Genomic DNA, 23,947 nt, shown 5'->3' with positions numbered 1-23,947 from the left:
GGAAGATGAGGAAGAGGAGGAAAGACAATAGAAGGCGGCCCAAGGCCCTTTTGGAAAATTCCTATTCACCTTTAATTTAGAAAAATGTTTGACAAATTTTCTTAATAATCAAAAGAGCAGAGAAAGAACTTTCCCAAGCACATGGTTGGGTTACAATTTCATAGAACTTTAGAAATTACTTGTTTGCTAAAAATATCAGCCAAAACGCAGCCAGGAATGCCATTTTTTAAGAATTCTATTCTGAGGATTCACGCTAATCAAGTAAGTGTTAATCATCTTCCTGGGCTGGGGATTGAACCCAGGGCTTAGCGCGTGGGTGCTCTATCACTTAGTGTTCATTTGCGTTTTTCCAAAACCATCTGGCACCTTCGCCATTCCACTTGCCACTGACTTCTCAGGAGTCAGGGAGGAGATGGGGGAGCCCAGAGACCGTACAGTACAGCAACCCCGACTTGCTCACAGTGGGGCTCCACTATATACACACCCTCCTCGTTCTCCTCTCCACAGTCCCGGACTAGGTTGAGATCCCTTAACACAGGCAGGTGTCCCCGCCCCTCCCGGCAGGCCCCTCTCCTCCAGGCAGGGCCCTTGAACCTGGTGGAGGTCCCTACCCACTGGCAGTCCTTCTCACCACTCTTTCAGATTGGAACCCCCACTCCTCTTGGCTGGCCTGCGGCGGACGGGGAGGCGCCGGGGCGCAACGCAGGGCGACACTCGATCTTTGACCCGAGGTGTTCCGCATCCCGGGCCGCCGTCACGTGTTGCGAAGGCGCGGGGAGGGGCGGGCGAGGTGGGGCATATATAGCGGGGGCTCCTGGGAGCCGCGCTGTGAGCGTGTCGGGGTTGCCCTGCGGCCTGTGGGACTTGCCTGCTTCGCGCCTCTTCGCTGCGGTCTGTAGGTCGGTCCGTGCGCGCCCCCTCCTCGGGTTGTACCCGCGAGCTGCCCCGAGCGCCCTCAGCGCCGAGATGGGGGCGCTCCTTGGGTGTGGGGGGCCGCTGCAGTGCTCCGATTGCAGCTCTGAGCTGGACCGCTGGGGCTGGTGGTCCCCCGGCCTGGCTGGGAAGGGGCGGGCTCTGGGACCCATGCTTTGCGCGACCGGTGCTCTCCACCTGCGCTTTTGTTGATAGAGCCTTTTCTCCTAGTAGTTTCTGTGTGATTATCAAGTAGCCCTTGGTCTGCGTGGATGGTTGTGGGGAAACAACTTCCATTTGTTCTGAAGGGACATTATTTAACAGAGAAACGCATTAGGAGTTGTAAGGCAAGAGTTTTATGGGGTACACAGTGACAGTAGAGCTGTCGAAACTGCTCCAGGCTTCTGCTTTTCTTTCTCTTTTTCTTTTTTGGTACCAGGGATTGACCTGGGGGCGCTTTACCACTGAATCCTTTCTTATATTTTATTTAGAAACAGGGTCTCACTGAGTTGCTTAGGGCCTCGTTAAATTTGTAAATCTGGCCTTGAACTCACGATCTTCCTCCTGCAGCCTCCCAAGCCCCTGGGATTATAGGGGTGCGCCACCGTGCCTGACTTACTCTTTTCTTGTACAGTTGGGATCTTTGGTGGTGGGAGGCTGGCTGACTCATCCGGAAGTGTGGGCAGCCAGCTGGGCTGGTTCTTTGCTTCTACGTCTGCTGATGGTCAGAGAGCCAGTTTTGTGTGGGTATGGGTCACTGGGGATGCGAAAATACACACGTAACACATCCTGACGTGTTTCTCAATTCCTCAGAGCACCTCCTTCCTCTTCAGTTTGGTTGCTCATAAAGTAGTTTCAGGCCTTTTACACGGGAGTTAAAATAAGTCCCCATAAAATGCTTCAACTTGATTGTCCTGATTCTGTGGTTCCCAAAAGAGCGCTGACTAAAATATCTTCTATTGAATCTTTTCTTTAGTCTCAACATGGATTTTAATCTGGTTAGCAATTTGTGAGCAGAAAAAGGCACTTGTGAAATTGGGCATGGTGGGTCTCACCTGTAATCCCAGGGATTCAGGAGGTTGAGGCAGGAGGATAGCAAGTTTGGGGCCAGCCTCAACAATTTAGGGAGACCCTGCCTCAAAAAAGGTTGGTGGTGTACCTCGGTGGTAGATCTTAGCGTAATATGTGGAACCCCTTCAATCTGCAGTTAAGGAGAGGCGTTTTAGCTTCTTGGTGGAGAAACAAGACAACTGTGTCAACAACTTTGCCTTTTCCTGCTGAGCCTCTTTTCTGTTGAAGAAAAGCTCCCAAACCTTTCTTGTCCAGGGGAGGACTCAGAGGATGGGAAGAGGTGTGGGAGACCACACTGAGCGTCTCTTGAATTTTCTTCTCTTGAAATAAGCATTTGCTTGGGTTGAGGAACCAATGTGGGAGTCATCCCAGTGTCCTGAAATAAATTTCTCTTCCACAGGTTTTTTTCCCCCTCCTCCAGGAAGAAAATGGCATTGGTTGCAGTTGATCCTCAACCGGTATGAATTTTAAATAGCCATTATCTTGATTCCTTCCTCTCCTGACATGTTTCTATAACTTAACATCCACCCCTCTTTGGTTGCAGAGTGTGGTGACTAGGGTGGCCAACCTGCCCTTGGTGAGCTCCACATATGACCTGGTGTCCTCGGCTTATGTCAGTACAAAGGATCAGTATCCCTACTTGAAGTCTGTGTGTGAGATGGCAGAGAAGGGTGTGAAGACCATGACCTCTGTAGCGGTGACAGGTGCTCTGCCCATCATCCAGAAGCTAGAACCACAGAGTGAGTTCTGATTGACTTTATTTTCCCTCAGGATTAAACTCAAGGAACCAGACACATGGGGCTTGCCTCTAATCCCAGTTACTCTGGAGGCTGAAGTAGGAGGATCCTGAGTTTGAAACCAGCCTGGATAATTTAGTGAGACCCTGTCTTCAAAATAAAAATATAGAAAGGGCCCAGTGGTAAAATGCCCCAGGGTTTAATCACCAGAACTGGAAAAACAAAATCAAAATGTTGGTCACCTAGCATATTTTTATTATTATTATTTGTTTTGAGACAGTGTCTTACTAAATTGCTGTGAGGCTGACCTTGAGTTTGTGATTTTCCTCATCCTCCTGAGTTGCTGGGATATCAGGTATGCGCCACCATGCCTGGCTAACTTTGTATGTTTTCACAGTTTATCCATTTTATTGGATCATATCAGCCCTTTTTATTGTGGAAAAATACTCCATTGTGTAGTTAGACTTAATTTTGTTTATTCATTCATCAGTTGATGGACACTTGGGTTACTTCTACATTTTGGAGATGATATTTCTGTGTGTACAAGTTTTTGTATGGATCTGTTTTCAGTTTTCTTGGATACATACTTAAAAGTGGAATTCCTGAATCATATAATTTGTATTTAAGCTTTTTTTGTGTGTGATGCTGGGGATTGAATTCAGGGCCTTGTACACGCAAGGCAAGCACTCTACCAACTAAGCTGTGTCCCCAGCCCTGTGTTTAAGCTTTTGAGGAACAACCAGAATGTTTTCCAAAGTGGCCATACCACTTTACATTCCCACCATAAGGGTGGGAGGTTTTCTGTTTTCTCCACAGCATGCATGAATTTCTTTTAATAAAAATTTAAATCATTCCCCCAAAGGGGATTAAGTCATGAATTTGCAGGATTGTAAGGAACCTTTAAATGCCAATTTCCAAATGAATTTGGTATGAGTACTTGGCTCAGTCATCCTTAGGGGGAGCCTTGGACTGAAATCTGAACCTTGTTAGAGAACTCCAAGGTGCTGTTAGCATACTGTTTCCTGGTGAGAACCCAAAATGTACTGCCATGTACTAAATTAGGTATATGAATTAAATAGGGATTAAACTAAAATGGAAACACTTAATTTTGAGAGAGTTTCTGCACACTTTATTCCTTGAATGAGGATTCAGCAAAAGCCTTGCCACTCTTAGCATTAACATTAGGGGTCAGTTGATGACGAAGAAGCTTCTTAGCCAACTTCCTGCCTGACCTGTTGATGCTTTTGCCTACTCCTCCTTCACACCCTCTTATTTCCCTGCTGGTGGAAAAAAAGCTGCTAGCACCCTGCCTGATCTATCTGATCTAGAGCAGCCAATAATGCATATAGTGGTGAAACTTTAAATATTTTGGCTGTCTTGTTGTAAAAAGGCTAAAGGTATAAGATACACTAGTGTGTTCATTCTGTAACATTGTTACATTGACATTGTTTGGTTTCACTATATAATCTCAGCAACATTTCTTGTAATTTTTCCAGTTGCAGTTGCCAATACCTATGCCTGCAAGGGGCTGGACAGGATTGAGGAGAAATTGCCTATTTTGAATCAGCCAACAGCGCAGGTGAGCTTGGGACAAAAGTGATGAGGTCTGCCACCTTGAGTGTTTTCATGTTTAGCACAGGCTGTTCATGCCATAAACAGGAAAATACTTATTTGTTTCCTTACTCTGGAACTAGATCTATTTTTGAAAGACAGTGGCCACTCCCTTACTTTCTGAGCTTTTGTGTGGTTGTGTTCAGGAGGCAGAGAACTAGCCATCTTTGGGTAGAATACTTTTAGTCTGTTGGTTTGTGACTTTGCTCCTGCAGATGATGAAATGGGTCTCAAATAACTGATTCCAGTGTGGTGCTGGATACATTCAGAAGTGGTATATGGAAGATTTTATTGGTGTATGGAAGACTGGCTTGGTGCATTGCTGTTAGAGACCTCCATGCATAAGGGACAGCTAGCCCATGTTGACAGAAATGATAGGCTTATCCATCCCAGTGATACTTTGGTTCAGATAAGGTGCTGCAGCTTCCTTTCAGATTAAGAATACAGCATGGCACAATGATACCAATTAAGGAAAATTTGGCTCTGTGTCTTTCACGATTAATCCCCCCCCCCCATGCTATAGGCCAGTGCTGTATCACTGAGCTAAATCTCCAGCCCTTATCTTTCATGATTTGAGTACATAAGTTTAGTGTACAACCTTTAGAATTACGTGTGTATATCTGTTTAAAAATTTCTCTTATGTTGCTTTGTACTCTTCTGTCAATGAATTATTTTCCATTTTGGGTATTTAAATATTGGCGATTTGTATATATTAAAAATCAATTTATCTTATTTTAAAGAAGTTAGATTGGATTATTAGAAGCCCAAAGCTCTAGTAAATCAAGATATTCCCCTGATGACTGGAGATATATCTCAGTGGTAGAGCACTTGCCTCCCACGTATGAGGCCCTGGGTTCTATCTGCAGCACTGGGGAAAAAATAAATTAAAAAATAAAAATAAAGTAAAAAAGACCTTCCCCTGAGATAGTAACAAGTAACAAATAATTTAGGGAAGGTTTTCATGCCAGTTTTCCTGTGGCTGTATACCCACTCACCATCTCTCCTGTATCTTTCCATGTGTCTTCTTAAATTAGACAGCTCTGTATGCTAGTACCTTGAGTGTCAATCAAGTTTAGCTTGATCTTTAGTTACCTTGCTGAATTTATGTGACTTGAGCTATATAATCTCACCAACAGGTAACAAGTTACAACCTTCACTCTGTGGCCCTTTTTCGCCTGTCACTATATTCCTCTTGCAGAAGTGACATTTGAGGCGTGAACTGGATGTTTAGTGTGTTTGGTTTTGTTTGGGGGGGGGGGGGGAGATTGTTAGCGATTGAACCCAGGCCCTTGCACATGCAAACCACATGCTCTACCATAGAACTACATCTCTAGCGCTGTGGATGTCTAGTTTTTTGTTTGCTTTTTGTCATGCTGGGGATTAGACTCAGGGTCTCAAACATGGCTAGGCAAGCATATGGCCACTAGGTAAAAACCCCCAGTCAAAGGCACCTAGTTTTTTTTTTTTAATTAATTTATTTTTTTTAATGATAAACTGTTAGTGAATGAATCTTCTAAAGATTCTAAAAGATTTATAAATCTTTTGAAATTATTTGAATTTGATGAGTAATTACAGACTTTTTTTGTGTGCTTTGATTAAAAGTTAGATAGGCTTTTTGGTTAAAAGCCTATCTAACTGCGTTTTACTTAAAAGAGATATTTTGCACATCTCAATAAGTTGCACTAAAATGGGCAAAGCAGTAGAATCAATGGGGTTAGTTATTTCTAGTATAATTATTAGAGCAGATAACTACTGTTTATAGAACTAGGAGTTCACACTTATCTTGGGTAGGGATCCTTAATAGCAAGCCCATGTAATTAAGTTCCAAGTGGACTTACTAGTGAAATCTGTCTTATTTTAACTTCTAAATTTTTAAATTTTTTTTTTTTGTGATACTGGGAATGGGGCACAGAGCCTTGTGCAGACCAGGCAAGTGCTCTATTACTGAACTATATCCCTAGCCCTATTTAAAAAGTGCATTTTTTTTTTTTTTTTTTTTTAATTTTTTAAGAGATGAAATCAGGGGCGGGAGTTGTGGCTCAGTGGTGGAGCACTTGCCTGGCATGTGTGAGGCCCTGGGTTCAATACTCAGTACCACATATAAATAAATATGAGATTCATTGACAACTGAAAATAAAAATGCTTAAAAAAAAAAAAAAAGAGAGAGATGAAGTCAGGCTGTATTTCCCAGGTTAGTCTCACACTCCTCAAGTGATCCTCCTGCCTCAGCCTGTGGCCTAATTAGGACTGTAGGTGTGTACTAGTGTACCCAGCTAAATCTAATGTATCTCAAATTACCATCTCTGTTGTGTATATAATACAGATGCCCCTTGCCTTTCAACAGTTACATCATAATAAATTCATTATAAGTGGAAAATATCTTAAAATCAAATAGTATATTTAAAGGCCTGGCATATAACTCAGAGTTAGAATGCTTTAGCATGCTTGAAGCCCAGTTTTGAGAAAAGAAAGTTTTGTTTCCTCCCATTTAGTCACATAACTATAATTATAGAGCTACAAATATTCTTATAATTCTATTTTCAGGTGGAAGGGTTGTGGTGCTGTGATCTCTGTCTCAATTACAGCCTTTCCCACTTCCATGATATTTCTCATATTTAATCCTTCTCATATTAAAAGTCACCCTGGAGTTGGGCATGGTGACACATGTCTGTAATCCCAGCAACTCAGGAGGCTGAGGCAGAAGGATTGCAACTTAAAGACCAATGTCTGCAACTTAGTGAGACCCTGTCTCAAATAAAAAAATAAAAAGGACTGGGGAAATAACTCAGTGGTAAAGCACCCCTGGGTTCAATCCCCAGTTTAAAAAAAGAAAAAAAGTGGCACTGGACTAAGCCAGGATCTAGATTTTTAGTCCACCTTTTTTGTATGATCATGAACAAGTCTCGAGTTTATGAAATGACTTTGGAACTTTATGTTCTATGCCTGGGATATGCCTGAGGAAATCTTTTCTGTTCACTCCCTTTCCTCCCCCAACTCCAACTTAGAAAGCTACATTAGCAGAGTTGGATTGGGAGTCTGGACCCTTCTCTCCCAATCAGCTTCTGCTTTGTTTTCCTTGTAGCAACTCAGAACTCACTAATGGTTGGCTTATTTCTCTAGTCTATATCTGTCTTCAGTGTAAAAATACTCATATAGTATTTGAAGGGAGCTCAATCCAATCACCTATGCAAATGTTATGGCAAGATTGCAATAAATCACCTAGTTGATCTTAAAGCAGGAGACAGAACCATCTTTATTCACCAGCGGGCAGAACGGAGGGGTAGGTTGCAAGTCTTCACCCTTCAACCGACTTCATATGTTAGAGTACACCTTTTATATCATAAGTAAAGCATGTCAGTACATTAATCATAAGGGGCTGTTGCTATGATTCAGAACTAACAAACATGATGAGATCTAAAATCATGAGCAGAAGGGGAAGTGGGTCAAAACGACCCTAGTTAAGTACAAGTTAAAGACCGGTTACTAATATCTAGACAATCATTCTCTGATAGAGTACATTGTCCAAGAAAAATGGGAACAAAAAGAGAACAATTTTACATTGTATAAGAAGAACAGAAACATTTGCCTTTCTAAGCAAGGTGTGCTGAGCAGGATCAGTATTGGTAGAGATGAAATTTTCTCATGGGAGAAGCATTTCTTACTTGATGAGTCTCAGGGTAAAATGGAGTCTGTTTGGTTATTGCCTGGGCCCATAACATAAAGATAAAATTGTGTTGTTGCTTAGGCACAAAGAAAAGAATCCTATGTTCTTGTATGCATCTTTTTTTTTTTTTTTTTTTTTTTCAGTATCAGAAATTGAATCCAGGGTTGCTTAACCACTGAGCCACACCCCCAGCCCTTTTTATATTATTATTTAGAGATGGGGTCTCTCTGAGTTGCTTAGGGCCATACTGAGTTGCTGAGGCTGGCTTTGAACTTACGATTCTTCTGCCTTAGCCTCCCAAGCCACTGGGAGGTCTGCACCACCACACCTGGCTATATCTTCTTCACAGTTAAACAAAATGAGATAGTGAGTCAGCCTTTCCCATGGGTTACCTTTAGGTATCATGAATGAAGCATAGGAAGGCTGGTGATTTAGAGGATCCTGTATAAATGATAGCTATCTGAAAGCACTGTTAGCAGGATGGAGAACTGCCTGTGTATTGGCCTTCTGGGACTGTGTGCAAAGGGCTGTGTGTGCATGGTACATATTGCTATATACCATGTATGAGCATGAGCTGCTCTCAGTATAAGCATACCATTGTGGAAAGTGCCAGTCTTCTGTAGAGTAGTCCTTGTACTAAAGGTTTGTCTAGTTAAAAACAAACAACTCTCCCCGCTGAAATAAAACAGAAAGACCCCCACAACAACTTGCCTTGACAGATTGACAACTTTCATATTTTTTCCCTCATTTGCACCTATAACAATCCTTGAGGAGTGGCACAGGTAGGGCAAGTGGACCTGACAAAGAAATTAAGGCTCATTAAATGTTAGTGACTTAGCCAAGACTTAAAATTAGACAGTGAAAGGGCCAGAATTCTTTTTCACTCTTTAGTGATTGCAAGACCTTAAATGTTTAACTATGCCCATATTCCTTGTTTGCCAATTTATCTGCTTTTCCATGGGTAGGTTGTTGCCAGTGCCAAAGGGGCTGTGACTGGGGCGAGAGATGCTGTGACAACTACTGTGACTGGGGCCAAGGATTCTGTAGCCAGCACGATCACAGAGGTGATGGACAAGACCAAAGGAGCGGTGACTGGCGGAGTGGAGAAGACCAAGTCTGTGGTCAATGGCGGCATCAACACGGTTTTGGGAAGTCGGATGGCGCAGTTTGTGAGCAGTGGAGTAGAAAATGCCATCAGCAAATCCGAGCTGCTGGTAGACCAGTACCTTCCTCTCACTGAGGAAGAAATAGGTAATGGGAATTTTGTCTTGAAATGTTTTACATCTTAAACTAGACTTTTAAAAAGGATTAAAAAGATTATTTTCATTGAGGTGGACTTTATATACCAAAAACATTCACCTGTTTTCAGTCTAAATGTAGAGTCGTATAGCCGTCATCACTGTCCAGTTTAAGAACTTTTTTTGTTTGTTTTATTTCTGGGGATTGAACCCAGGGGGCTTTACTACAGAGCTAAATCTCCAGTGCTTTTTATGTCTTTATTTTGAGACAGGATCTCACTCAGTTTCTTAAAACAGACTTATGTCCCCCAAAGATACTTCATGCCTATTTGTGGTCAGTCCTCACTCCCTTCCCAGAACCACTAATCTTTCTTTATAAATTTCCTTCTTAAAACAATCTGAAGTTTCATATTGAATTCTACATAGTAAGGATCTTTAAAAAAAAATTTTAATGATAATCTTCTCCCTCCCCTCCAAACATAGTAAGTTTTAAAACTTCAGGAGAAATTTGCCTTGAAAAAAAATTTCTGTAAATGGGTTGTCTTTTTTTTTTTTTTTGTACTGGGGTTTAACTCAGGGGCAATTTACCACTGAGCTATATCCCTGGTTCTTTTTAAATTTTTTATTTTGAGACAGGGTCTCACTAATTTGCTATAGGTCCTTGCTAAGTTGCTGAGGCTACCATTGAACTTGGAATCCTCTTGCCTTAGTCTCACAAGGCACTGGGATTACTGGCATTCACCACTGTGCCTGTCTTAAATGGGTTGTCTTTAGTGGGCTGCTTTACAGAATCATTATTAGAATGAATCATCCCTAATGTAGGCACATTAGTACCTATGGTGTGCCAGATACTTTGTTACTCAAGTTCTTTCTGGTGGGAGGAAGCATGTGTAGATATGTAACATGTTTCAGATACAGTGATAGGTTCAGGCAGTCAAGCACAGCTGGAGGCTTGAGCAGTTTTGGGAAAATGAAGAGTATACTTTCTAGGTGGGTAGGCGAGCAGAATCAACAAAGTGAAGAGCCAGGTTAGAGCTTAGGCATTAGCACTAATACCTGTGATCTCATAAGTTGTTTTTTATTCCTTTCTAACTTCAGAAAAAGAAGCAAAAAAAGTTGAAGGATTTGATATAGTTCAGAAACCCAGTTATTATGTGAGACTGGGATCCCTGTCTACTAAGCTCCGCTCTCGTGCCTACCAGCAGGCGCTCAGCAGGGTTAAAGAAGCTAAGCAAATGAGCCAAGAGACCATTTCTCAGCTCCATTCTACTGTTCACTTGGTGAGTAAAGCTTCATTTGTGATACCTCAAGGGATAAGAGTAGATATAGTCATGAAATTCAAAAATTTTAATCTTACCTTGCAAAAAACTAATTTAAAAAAGTGGGCAAAGGGTGTACAGACAATTCACAGAAAAGGAAATATAAATAACTGAAAATATAAAATGGTAATTTTACTCAGATGTCAAGTATCCTTCTTGATATCCTTCTTGGTTGTGATGTAGAGAAAGAACAATAGTGTGCACTTCTGGAACATTCAAGAATGGGATGGATTCAAAGAATTGTTATGGAAAAGTTCTAAATATACCTGTACCAGTATTATCTGAAGATAAATTCCTACATATATGGGTTTAGAGTTGTAAGAGACTGTAACAGTACACATCAACCATAGGGGATTAACTAAATTAGTACTCCATAGTAGACTGTTGTGTAGCTATTAAGGACTGCCGGGCTGGGGATATAGCTCAGTTGTTAGAGTGCTTGCCTTGTGAGCACGAGGCCCTGGGTTCAATCCCCAGCACTGCAAAAAAAAAAAAAAAAAAAAAAAAAGGACTGCCAAATTACAGGACATTATGTACTGTATAGTTGTAAAAAAATTTTCTTCTTAGAAGAGGAAGTAGGTAGCTGGCAAAAGAGGAGAGGAAGGTTGGTTTCCTTTTTCCAGTTCTAACTTATCCTTCACACATACAAATTAGTTTAGTTGTCTTACATGTACTAAACTAGAGGTATATTTGGAGTCAGTGGTTTAGTAGTTAATAGGGGCAGTAAAGAGCTACTTCTGCTTGGTTGACTAGCACACATTAATAAAAAATAACAGTGATATCAGGATAGCTCTCATTAGAGTCGAATGGTTCTTGGTTTATATGTTGCCGGATTTACATCACGGAGCTGCAAACAGACTGACGGGAATGTTTAACCAGTATGTTCACTTGTCTTATTTTGTTGTATTCCAGATTGAATTAGCCAGAAAGAATGTGCATAGTGCCAACCAGAAAATTCAGGATGCTCAAGATAAACTCTATCTCTCATGGGTAGACTGGAAGAGGAGCATCGGCTACGATGATACGGATGAATCCCACTGTGCTGAGGTAAGTGGACCCAGATAGAGTTATTTACTACTGTTCGTGAAGTTCTTATCAGACTTCTCATTTCAGTGTTCACATAACTCCTCTTAGAATACTCTTTTTTTGTCAAAAGTTTTAACAATATTGTATACGTAGGTTGTTGGTTTTGTGACAGAAAAAACTGGGGAGGCAGTGACTTTATCTTACAACCTGCAGATTGACATGTTACCCCAAATGAGAAACATGGGTGCAGCATGATGGGGAATACAGGCATAGTGGTTTTTGGCAGGATAAACAGGTGTTATGAGAGTATATAGGAAGGCTTCCTAACCACAGTGCTCTGGAGTGGGGTGGGTGAGTCAGAGATGAATGCAAAACTGAGAGCTAAAGGGTGAATAAACTAGGTGAAAGGCTGGAAAGGGGACTGATGTTCCAGACAGAAGAAATAGCATGTGGTAGTCCTAGAAAGTGGTTCTTTGTGTTTCAAAAGCTAGTGTGTATTTGCCTTGAAATCAGTATTGACGGTTCATATCATGTCATCTTATTTGAGGAGGGCTATTTAAATTACACTACTAGCATGGAATTTGTTTTTACTATCTGGTCTCCTCTGCCTGTTATATTTCTTCAGTTTAAGATGCTGAAGTTTGGAGACTCAGGCACTAGTTCCAATGCCCCGCTAACTATTTTCCAACTGTTAACTAGGCAAGTTACTTAAACCCTAAGTTGATGTTCATAGCTATTGTTACAAGGATTTTTAAAATGTCAAGTTGTCCACATTTATGGTGGAAACAAAACTAACTTACTGTGATTGAACTAGTTTCACACATACCACTGTTGGATTCACTGCTAATTCTTAAGTTTGTCTTATTTTTAGCACATCGAGTCACGTACTCTTGCTGTTGCCCGAAACCTGACCCAGCAGCTCCAGACCACATGCCACACCCTCCTGTCCAACGTCCAAGGGTTACCACAGAACATTCAAGATCAGGCCAAGCACTTGGGGGTGATGGCAGGTGACATCTATTCAGTGTTTCGCAGTGCTGCCTCCTTTAAAGAAGTGTCTGATGGCTTCCTCACTTCTAGCAAGGGGCAATTGCAGAAAATGAAGGAATCTTTAGATGATGTGATGGATTATCTTGTTAACAACACACCCCTCAACTGGCTGGTAGGTCCCTTTTATCCTCAGCTGACTGAGTCTCAGAATGCTCAGGACCAAAGTGCAGATATGGACAAGTCCAGCCAGGAGGTCTTGCATTCTCAGCACAAAATTCATTAAACCTTGCTTGTCACCAGTGCATGTTGTAGCCATCCAGATGACATCATTTGTCATGTTGAAATTAACCTGCTAGATGACTCTAAACTGGAAAAGCAGCCAACTAGGAAAAAGGCCTTCAGCTGTAATCATTTCCAGCTGGTAAGAGCCTTAAGATTTCTGGCATTAGCAGATGAGTTCTGTTTACCTGGCTGGTAAGAAAAGAATGATAGACATGACAGAGCTTCACCAGAACTCAGAAAGTTTATGTGCAGTTAGGGTCTCATACTATGGCCATCGTGTTGCTACTGTTAATGTTAATGTCTGTCTGTATTGCATGAAAACACCTTCGTGTGGGCTCTGGTATAAACTGGTGTCTGCTCCAGTGTAGTCTGAGCGGGCCGTATCATTGCTTTAACTCTCATGCTTGTACAATTTGATTTTAGTTTTTTTTTTTTTTTTTAATTAAAGGAATGCCACCTTTGAATTCAATAAAATTCATAGCAGATTAGATCAGTGTTATGCTGTTCGTTCCATGTGCTTTGTGTGTTGCTTTCATAGAGCTGCTTGATCTGCATGACAGTGTTAGTAACATACATACATGAATTCCAATTGACCTGTTTGGGAATTTGGTAGGGTGATAGCATGTTACAAATGGAATTTGATAACAGACTTCAAACAAATTAAAAGCTAATGTGAGGCCAATCACACAGAGGTACCCCTGTAGTCCCAACTACTAGGGAGGCTGAGGTGGGACCATTTGAGACCAGCCTAGGCAACATAGTGAAACCCCATTTCCAGGAAAGAAATGAAGTAAAAAACTGATATGTACATTACAATTTTTCTAGGTGATAGTTGTTCCCTTCATTTGCCAATTAACTGGACTCCTGAGAGTATATTTTTAAGCTAGTAGAAAGACCTAGTCATGCCAGGCATGTTGGTGCACTTGTAATCCCAAAAGCTCAGGAAGCTGAGGCAGGAGGATCGTGAGTTCAAAGCCAGTTGCTCAGCAACTCAGCAAGACCCTGTCTCTAAATAAAATATAAAAAGGGCTGGGGACATGGTTCAGAGGTTAAGCAACCTTGGGTTCAGTTCCTGGTATCAAAAAACAAATCAGTCATGACTGCCTTGCTGAAAAGGAATCAAAACTGAAAAAATATGAGTGACTGTATTTGCAAAAGTTTTACAAAGGCAGGTTTTTCTTGCTGAGGGTCCAAAGTGTGATCCATAAAGTGTGGTAGTTTGTGTCCAATCTCAGCTGGATTTAATTTACTGTGTTCTAACTTTGAGAGAATGTCACTAACTGCAGTTGTTGGTGAGTTGCCTGTAGAAAATCGTGACAATAATTAGAAGTAAAAAGACTTTGGACTCAATGGAGAAAGGAATCTTTTTTAAAATTTATTTATAAAATATATTTTACTTTTATTTTTTTGGGGGGTACAACTTTTCATTTCTATGGTTGGAGAAAGGAATCTTAATGACACTTTATTGGTGGTGGGGGGGGGTTTACTGCGGATTGAACTCAGGGGCACTTGGCGACTGAGCCACATCCCCAGCCCTATTTTCTATTTTATTTAAAGACAAGGTCTCACTAAGTTGCTTAGCGCCTTGCTTTTGCTGAGGCTGGTTTTGAACTCGTGATCATCCTGCCTTAGCCTCCCTAGCTGGGATTGTAGGCATGCGCCACCACATCTGGCTAGAGAAAGGAATCTTTATACCTCCTGACTAGGGTTTCCAAACTTCTAGCTCTTTAGTGCTGGTTAGTGATTTAGGACCAATCGTAAATCTCCTAACACAAAAGATCACAAAAGCAAAATTATGGAACTTATGAAACAAAGTCCCTGCTAAAAGCTGAGTAGAGCTGACTTTCAGTAGAACTGAGTTTAAGTCAAATTTGTCTCATTTTTACCTTGGCTCACCTGTTTCTTCCCATGGAAGCAAGGAAGGGGCTATAATTTATAAGTTGCTTTGTCAATGAGTCTATCAAAACTTTTTAATATATTTTTTAGTTGTTGATAGACCTTTATTTTATTTATTTCTATATATGCAGTGCTGAGAATCAAACCCAGTGCCTCACATATGCCAGGCAAGCACTTTACCACTGAGCTATCAAAACTTTTTATCCAGTTACAAATGGGACTCTTTTTTTTTTTCCTCCTAGCACTGGGGATTGAGGCCAGGGGTGTTGTTCCACTGAGCTATACCCTAACCCATTTTAATTTTTATTTTGAATGCCCAGATGGGCCTCAAACTTTCCATCCTCCTGCTTCAGCCTACGTATGCACCACCACACCCTGCTACTTTCATCTTTCAAAACACCAAGAGTCCCTGCTTTTGCCATGAGCTATGCATAGGTTGTGGCTCTGTCTTTGTACCTCAAGTTTGTGTAAACATGCACTTCATTCACTTGTCACTGTGTGTTGCAAAATGTGTGGTGTCCTTGAGTCTTGAAGCTTCATTGTTGCATAAAGTAGCAGAAAATTTAGTTTAACAATTTGTCCAAGGAGGCCAACTCTTGGGGAAAAAAAATGACAAAGGCTAACACAGTATCTAACCATGGGGTTAATAAATCCTTGGCTACATGAAGTCTGGCATGGTGTGCCTGAATGTTGATGGATGGTTTTTTTCCTTTGTATGCAATAATGATGTGGACTCTGTAGTTCTGGGCAAAAACTCAAAGGAATATGGTGTACTGTTAACCTTAGTCTTATTTTTTACAGATTTTACTTTAGATAAGATTAATGACTTCTCCATGATTGGAAGTGAAATGTTAAGGATAGAGTGTTTTGTTTTTTTTTTTTTTAATATATTTTTAGTTGTTGATGGACAACAACTGTTGTTATTTTACTTATTTATTTATATGTGGTGCTGAGAATTGAACCCAGTGCTTCACACACGTGAGGCAAGTGCTCTACCACTGAGCCACAACTTCAGCCCAAGGATATAGTGTTGTGTGTGTGGTTTTTTTTTTTTTTTTTTTCTTTTCTTTTTTTTGTCTTTTTGGTATTGGGGACTGTCCCAAAAGCACAGGTATGCTTAACCACTGAGTCACATCCCCAGCCCTTTTTATTTTTATTTTGAGACAGGATCCTGCTAAGTTGCTGAGGCTGGCTTTGAACTTTCGATCCTCCTGCCTTAGCCTCTTGAGTCACTGGGATTACAGGCATGCACCACTGGGCCTGGCTTCTTTTTGTTTTTAAGAATCAGGGTCTTGCTATGTTGCCCAGGTTTACCTCAAACTCTTGGCTCAAGCAGTCTTCCAGCCTCACCCTCTCAAGTAGCTGGGACTATAGGTTTGTGCCTCCACACCCAGCTCTAAGATATCTTTCTGATTTGTGCTAGAGGGTGCAAATCATTTGTAGGACAGTGACATATAGTACCTTTAACTTGCCAGTTCAGGTATGAATAGATAATACCCAGGTCATGATTAGGAAAATATGTCTTTGATAAAGCATTCAGAGTGTCAAAGAACTAATGAAATAAAAAAGGAAAAAAGTTGGGTTGGGTTTGTGGCTCAGTGGTAGAGCACTTGCCTAGCATGGGTGAGGCATTGGGTTCGATTCTCAGCACCACATATAAATAAGTAAATGAAATAAAGGTCCATCAACTAATAAATATGTTTTTTTAAAAAAGGAAAAAAGTCGGGTATGGTGGCACATCACTTTTATCCCATTATCCCAGCAACTCTGGAGGCTGAGGCAGGAGGATCAAAGTTCGAGGCCAGTCTCAGCAACTTTGTGAAGCCCTAAGCAATTTACTGAGACCCTGCCTCAAAAATACAAAAAGAAGGACTGGAGATGTGGCTCAGTGGTAAAGCGCCACTGGGTTAAATCCTTGGTACCAAAAAAATAACAACAACAAAAATTTTATCAAAGATACCTCTACTCTTCTGGAGTAGCACTTAGCTCAAAAAGGAAAAAGCCGGAGGACAGGTATAGGTACAAATCTTTAAGAAACTGGGTCTGATGCTTTGGGAGAGCAAGAGTGGAAGGAGGGAAAAGAGGGCTTCTTGCTAGCCTGAATGTTCCTGGCTCTTGTGGGTTTGGGATCAGGCCAGTTAGGCCTCTGATCTAACTGAGCTGCAGGGGTGAGCCAGCCTTGAGGCTTGCATGTGTGATGGTCCTGTGAGACATCCTTGTCCTGGAAGTTAAGTTATTTGTGTCTTAAGGTATAATACCTTTGTGCTGTAGGTGTCCCACCGGTCCAACAGGTATCCTATACTAAAAGGAATCCTATTTTATATATCTATACACACACATACACATTGTTACCAGGGATTGAACTCAGGGGGGCTTAACCACTGAGCCACATCCCCAGCACTTTTTAAAATATTTTATTTAGAGAGGGTCTAAGTTGCTGAGGCTGACTTTGAATTCATGATCCTCCTGCCTCAGCCTCCTGAGCTGCTGGGATTGCAGGTGGGCATCACCATGCCCAGCTCTCACCTTGTACTTTTGAAGTTATTGACTGAAGCCTCACTGGGGTAGACCCAGGCCATATCTTAAGTGGGTTGAGGCCTTTTAATTCACTGTCCACTCTGAGCTAAGTTGGCAGAAAGGGGCAAGAGATAGGAGGAAAAGGCTGAACTGGAAAAATCTCACCCACAGTTGGTGATGGGGTGTTGAGAGGCAGGCAGACTATATGCCCTGTTAAATTTATCAGATGAGATTGATGATTCACACAATGCATCTTTTGTTAAGGTTGGCAGTGAGATGACAATGTGGTGACCTGAAGGCAGAGTGAAAGGAAAGCGGTTGGGAACAGGGTGGGCTGAATTACCTGAGAGTCTGCTCACAAGCTTAGTTTGCTTAAACTGGGTCTTTTTCATTGTCTACACAACCTAGGACACAGGAACACTTGACTAAGGAGATAACTAATATATCTGTCGGTCTAACACCCTTGTGTAAGATGGCCCAAATTAGAGCTCAGCATGTATAAAACAGCTTCATCTGTCAGCAAGCCTTCCCCTGCCCTCTCTGCATATGCCAGGGATTATCAACTGGGGAGACCGATAAAACACAGATTCCTGGATCCCGCCCTCTGAGAATCTGGTTAGTAGGTCTGGAGGTAGAACCAAGCTTCTGCACTTTTAAAAAGCATCCTGAGCTAGGTATGGTGGCACTTGCCTATAATCCCAGCAACTCTGGAGGCTGAGGCAGGAGGATTACAAGTTTGAGGTCAGCAATTTAGTGAGGCCCTCAACTTGGTAAGACCCTCTTTCAAAGTAAAAAGTAAAAAGGGCTGGGATGTAGCTCGGTGGTAAAGCACTTTTGCCGCGCATATGTGAGGTTCTGGGTTCCATTCTCCAGCACTGCCAAAAAACCCCCCAAACAAACCCTGCTCAAATGAATCGAATACACAGGGATTAACATTGATTAGTTGAACCTGTACAATAGATAATTTTGTTATCAGTGCTAACCTGTACCTAGCCTGAGTTTGAATCATCTTCAGACTCATTAGACAAAATCTAAACGTTTATGTACAAAGCATCTTACTTTCAGACAGGAGATGTGCACCAGCCCACTCAGTTCTTCCAAATTGTTCTGTAAAGGGTAAATAGAGTTGAGCAGAACTAAGATGCTCCTGCCGCTAACTTTCAAGTATACAATCAAGCTGCATAAACAGTCTTATGGATGGTAAGAGGTTTCTGTAAAAATGGAGCTCTGAATGAGGTTAGTCTTCACATATTTGGGGTTACATAGCTCACTATTGCCACTTGCTCAATCCATTTTTAGCCTAAAACATTAAAATTAGTTTTCTATAACAAAGTGAAATTTAGGGCCTTTCCCAATTTATCATTTGTATTTCAAAATAAATCATATATCCTGATCCTGTCCTGTGGCACATTTATCAGCATTGTATGCATCCCTACCTTTACCTGCAAGTTAAATCCCTAGAGGTGGTGTTTCTATTCCTGTAGTCTCACCTATCCAGGGCCCAGGGCCACCACTAGCCCAGCTTCATGAAAATTAGAAAAAGGCTCCCCATCCTCAAAGTGTTTAGTGCCATCTAATGAAAATTTGTCATAGTGAACATGTAAATCTATGAAGTTTATGATATGAGAGATGCCCCCTACAGGTTGCATGGTGAACAACCTTTTTTTTTTTAAAGAATGTATTACTGGGGTTGGGGCTGTGGCTCAGGGGCAGAGCACTTGCCTCTCATGTATGAGGCACTGGGTTTGATCTTCAGCACTACATAAAAATAAACAAAATAAAGACAAGCTGTCCATCTACAGTTACAAAAAAAATTAAAAGAAACTTAGAATTTAAAAGATGTATTACTGGCTTTTTGTTCTTACAGAGAGTCTGGTTACCTCATTACTATCACATTTGTATCTGATTTTGATTTTGGCTTTTATCCTTGATAGGTATTCAGAGCAAGACACTGCTTACATTCCTGCTGTGATAGTCCATAACTATACTGTTCATGTCAAAGAAACAGGGATTTTTAAAAAATCTATGAAATGATTTCTCTTGTGCCAAATTTTTAAAAACTCTGTGAAAATGGTCAGGCAAAACCACCACATTGTAAATTAAACTTACCATGAAAACTTGACAACCTTTTAGCTTCCCACCCTTCCCTATTTCCTTTATAGTCCATAGCTTCACAGTAGGGTTTGGTGACAACCCGACATTGGTGATATTCTAATTGAAATTGGACACTGAATCATTCTGGATATGTGGAAAACAAATTATTCATATGGTTCTCTTAAGCCATCATGGGGACTGTAGGTACTTTTTGGGTTGTGGTTGTGGGGACTAAAACTCTGAATGTGGAACCTGCACCATTTTGCAAAGAAATCTATTTTAGCACAACAGTTACTTGTCCATAGGTAAACTCCTGTATATGTGTGTATGTATGTGTGCATGTGCACACATGCACATTACTATGTTACTATTTAAGAAACTAAACAGAATAAAAATTATCATTTATTGAGCACCTTGCAAAAGCAAGGCTCATACTACTTTTATTTTTCACAACCAAATCAATTAGGTATTTTCCTCACTTGAGAGATAAGGAAACTAAGGTTGAAAGGGGCTAATGGGAGGGAGGGGGTTAAGTGAAAGGAAGGAAGCTTTGCCATTGGCTACTGATGTCCAAGTGCATATTTTTTTCTATTCTAGCACTCTAGTCCTCTGATAGGAGGAAGCTGCAACTTGCTTAGAAAATCTCTCAGCCTAAGTCCTCTGTGTTGCAACTTCCTGTGTCATTGTTTTAATAAAAACAGTGATTAAGTAGATAAAATTTAATAATATGATAGTAAAATAGATAGAAATTAATACATATTGAAAACAAGTATTTTATTGGATGTTAAAATATACAAGAAACAGAAATAATTTGGATAAAAATCTAGACAAGTGTATCTTAAACTAAAAAGACTAAAATTATAATAGTTTTCTGACTGATGTCCTGAACCAAGTTGTATAGGCATTACTGACATTTTTTTTTTCTTTTTACTGCACTTGAGATTAAACCTAGGGGCTTGTGCATGGTGGGCAAATATTCTACCCCTGAGTTACATCCTCGGACATTTTTTACTTTTTGTTTTGCGACAGAGTCTTACTAAGTTGACAAGGCTGGCTTCAAACTTGTGATCCTCCTGCCTCAGCCACCTGAATAGCTGGGATTATGGGTGTGCACAGCACAGGATCCCGTTGCTGGCTTTTGAGGATGTCAGGTTGGACATAACTTTGCAATGTGAACATGCATGGAGAACTATAAAAAATTTGATTTCCCCAAATAGAGAGCCTCAGTACAAAATAGTGAAAGTATTAGATCACACAGTTCTCTAAGCACCTGAGTTGTTAGGGAAAATTACAGTGGGGACCACAACCAACCAGATAAAGATCCTGATGAACAAATCAAGATTCTTTATTCTTGTCTTTTTAAAAACTTATTTTGTTGTGGTGATGGTAAAATCTATACAACATCAAATTTACCATTTTAGCAATTTTTAAGTGAACAGTTCACTGGCATTAAGTATTCTGCATGCATAAGTCCTAGGTTTCATTCCCAGCACCACACAAAAAGTATATTTACAACGTTATATAGACAAAGTTACTATTTATTTACACAACTTTATATCATTCAAGCATAAATTATGTACCCGTGTACTTATGCTATAAAGTTAAATATTAACTTTAAATATAAATAGTAGTTTATAAATCCCTTTCTTCTCTTGTGTGGTTTTTTTTTTTTGGTGCCAGGCATTGAACCCAGAAGTGCTCAACCAGGAGGCATTCTCCAGCCCTTTTCTGATTTTGAGACAGGGTCTCACTAAATTGCTTAGGGTCTTGATAAGTTGCTGAGGCCGGCTTTGAACCCAAGCCTCTGGGATTACAGGTGTGCTCTACTGTGCCCTGTTCGTTTTTTAAAAATTCTTTATTTATTTAGTAGTTGGGTTTATCCTGACAAACAAATACATGCATGAAAATCTATTTCAGTTCATGATTCCCCTTTCTTCTGTATTTTTTGAGATACTTACCACTCCCTGCCCCCCCCCCCCCCCCCCCCGTACTGGGGATTAAACCCAGCAGTACTTAACCACTGAGCCATATACCCAGCCCTTTTTATTTTTTTATTTATTTTTTGGTACTAGGGATTGAACCCAGGGGCACTTAATCACTGAGACACATCCCCAGTCCTTTTTAAATATTTTATTAAGAAACAGGATCTTACTGAGTTGCTAAAGTGCTGAGACTGGCTTTGAATTTGAGATCCTCTTGCCTCAGGCTCCGGAGTTGCTGGGATTATAGGCATGTGCTATAGTGCCTGGTGAGTTCCCCCCCACCCCCACCCCCGTGATGCTGGGGATTGAGTCCAGGGCCTTGTGCATGCAAAGCAAGCACTCTACCAACTGAGCCAAATCCCCAGCCCAAGAGATATTTTTTGTTAGTTGTTTTAGGCACAGACATTTCTCACTGTACTATCAAGACTGCAGTCTATTATAGTAATATTATATTTTACTAATCTTCTCCTCCGCCTTCTTTCTTTTTCCTTTTTTCCTTTCAGTGCTAGGGATGGAGTTCAGGGCCTTGGGCATACTAAGCATGCTTTCTGCCACTGAGCTCCCAGTGGATTATGGGAATAACTACAGGCATCTTTTTTAAAAGTACAGCTTTGGACAAATCAAAATTGGCCTACATGGGATCTTTAATGTCTTTAGGAGTTGGGCATGGTGGTGCATGTCTGTGTTCCCAGTTATTTGGGAGGGTGAAGCAGGACGATCACTTGAGCCCAGGAGTTTGAGGCCATCCTGGGCAACAGAGTGAGACCGCATCTCAAAACAAACAAACAAACAAAACCAAACTAGGCATGATGGTGCACGCCTGTAATCCCAGTGACTGGGGAGGCTAAGGCAGGAGGATCACAAATTCAAAGACAGCCTCAGTAATTTAGCAAGACTTTCAGCAACTTGGTGAGAACTTGTCTCAAAATAAAAAATAAAAAGAGGACTGGGGATGTAGCTCAGTGGTAAAGTACCACTTGGTTCAATCCCTATTATGAAACAACAAACAAACATAAAACCAAAAAAAACAACCCATAACCATAATGTTTCTAAGAACTCACGTGGGCCCAACAGTTCACTTCGTTAATGATCATTTTAATACCCAAGATTCTTCTTTTACAGGTGATTGATTTCACTATCATAGACTTGACATCAGAGACTGATGAAATTCCAGATATTATAGCTTTAGAAGAGGAGTATGGAGCAAATCATTCACATGCTAATGGTCCTGAACTCTCAGGGAATAATTAACCAAAAAGTAAAAATTCCTTTTGGCTGAATATGCAATTTGTATCACAGTAAAATTCGTCTTTGCTCATGTGTTCAGTCCTGTGGTTTTTGAAGGGTGTTAATGTAGTTTTTTGGTTGCTTGCTCTTAATTGCAAGAATATTTTGATTGATCTAAACTTTTGTAAGAGATCTTCTTGTGTGCCATATATCAATTTATATATCTCTTCAAAGTTTAATTGCTGAAATGCCCATAATAAAAATTGGACTGTGTAAGCTTGGATCAGTGTTTTCTTTCTTTTTCTTCTTTTTTTGGGGGGGCGTGGAATTGAACCCTGGGGTCCTCTACCACTGAGCTACATTTCCAGCCTTTAAAAAAAAAAAAAAATATATATATATATATATATTTAATTTTAAGACAGAGTCTCACTAAGTTGCAGAAACTGATCTCAAATTTGTGATCCTGTCTCAGCTTCCCAAGTCACTGGGATTGCAGGTGTGCACCATTGTACCCATTTTTTTTTTTAACTGGACACTTGTTTTCCTGAACTCTCAGGATTCATTTCTGCTTCTTTTGGTCCAGTGAGTATGCTTGTTAAGGTTTATTGCTTTCCCTTAATTGAGAGATGGATATATGAACAAAAGTAGGTCAACTGGGAGCAAGTAAAGCATGATGGATAAAGGCTCAGACTCCAGTTTTTAAACTTGACTCTGCCACTTACTGTGTGACCTGAGCAAATTACTTCACTTTTCTGTGCCTCAATTTTCTCATCTATAAGGTCAGATTAAGGAGTTAACATTTGTTACAAGTGTAGAGCAATCCCTGCCACAAATCAGCATTAAATACATACTAGTTTATTCTGTAAATGGTAGAAACATTGGCCAACCCAGTAGCTAAGAACATCCCTAATGCCTGGTTATAGTCACAAAATACCATTTTCCACTAAAAGGAGTTAGGTTTTCTTGGAAAAATGACTAATTCTAGGTCTGAGGCAAGAAAAGTATAAAATAAGCATTGAACTTTTTTTTTAGATGGATATCTTTATTTTATTTTTATGGGTCTCATGTGTGAGACAAACACTTTACCACTGAGCCACAACCCCAACCCCAGCCTTGAACTTCTTGAAAACCAATTTGAAGAGTTTCCAGTTGGCCAGATGGTCCTGAACTCTCAGGGAATAAATAAATAAAATAAGACAATTTGATCTCTACGTGGGTAATAAATATTGTAGATTGAACTCCTTAAGTTTAAATCTGTGAGTTCATAATTAAGTATGCATGCAAGTGCATGTGTATGTGTAAGCTTTGGGAAAAAGAGTAGTGGTCAGTGGGTAGGCTTACGGGCTCACCTGAGTTATGAATTTTGAATGAGAACCGATAA

At 40.6% G+C, this 23,947-nt stretch overlaps 1 protein-coding gene across 2 annotated transcripts; it reads left to right on the top strand.

Annotated features, from left to right (window-relative positions):
* The first annotated feature begins 837 nt into the window (after window positions 1–837).
* PLIN2 (perilipin 2) lies at window positions 838–22,849 on the top strand. 2 transcript variants are annotated; one of them, XM_079113195.1, is made up of 9 exons: window positions 838–901; window positions 2,385–2,441; window positions 2,528–2,723; window positions 4,217–4,299; window positions 8,961–9,246; window positions 10,332–10,513; window positions 11,465–11,599; window positions 12,450–12,740; window positions 22,462–22,849. In XM_079113195.1, the coding sequence occupies exons 2-9, from the start codon at window positions 2,412–2,414 to the stop codon at window positions 22,588–22,590; spliced, it is 1,332 nt and encodes a 443-aa protein (XP_078969321.1). In that variant the 5' UTR covers window positions 838–901; window positions 2,385–2,411; the 3' UTR covers window positions 22,591–22,849. The 2 variants fall into 2 exon arrangements, with proteins under 2 accessions (XP_078969321.1, XP_078969322.1); XM_079113196.1 differs by having other exon boundaries at window positions 887–905.
* The last annotated feature ends 1,098 nt before the right edge of the window (window positions 22,850–23,947 follow it).

Source organism: Sciurus vulgaris, assembly GCF_902686455.1.
Source record: "Sciurus vulgaris genome assembly, chromosome: 15".
Taxonomy (NCBI): domain Eukaryota; kingdom Metazoa; phylum Chordata; class Mammalia; order Rodentia; family Sciuridae; genus Sciurus; species Sciurus vulgaris.
This window is presented reverse-complemented; position numbering and strand designations above follow the sequence as displayed.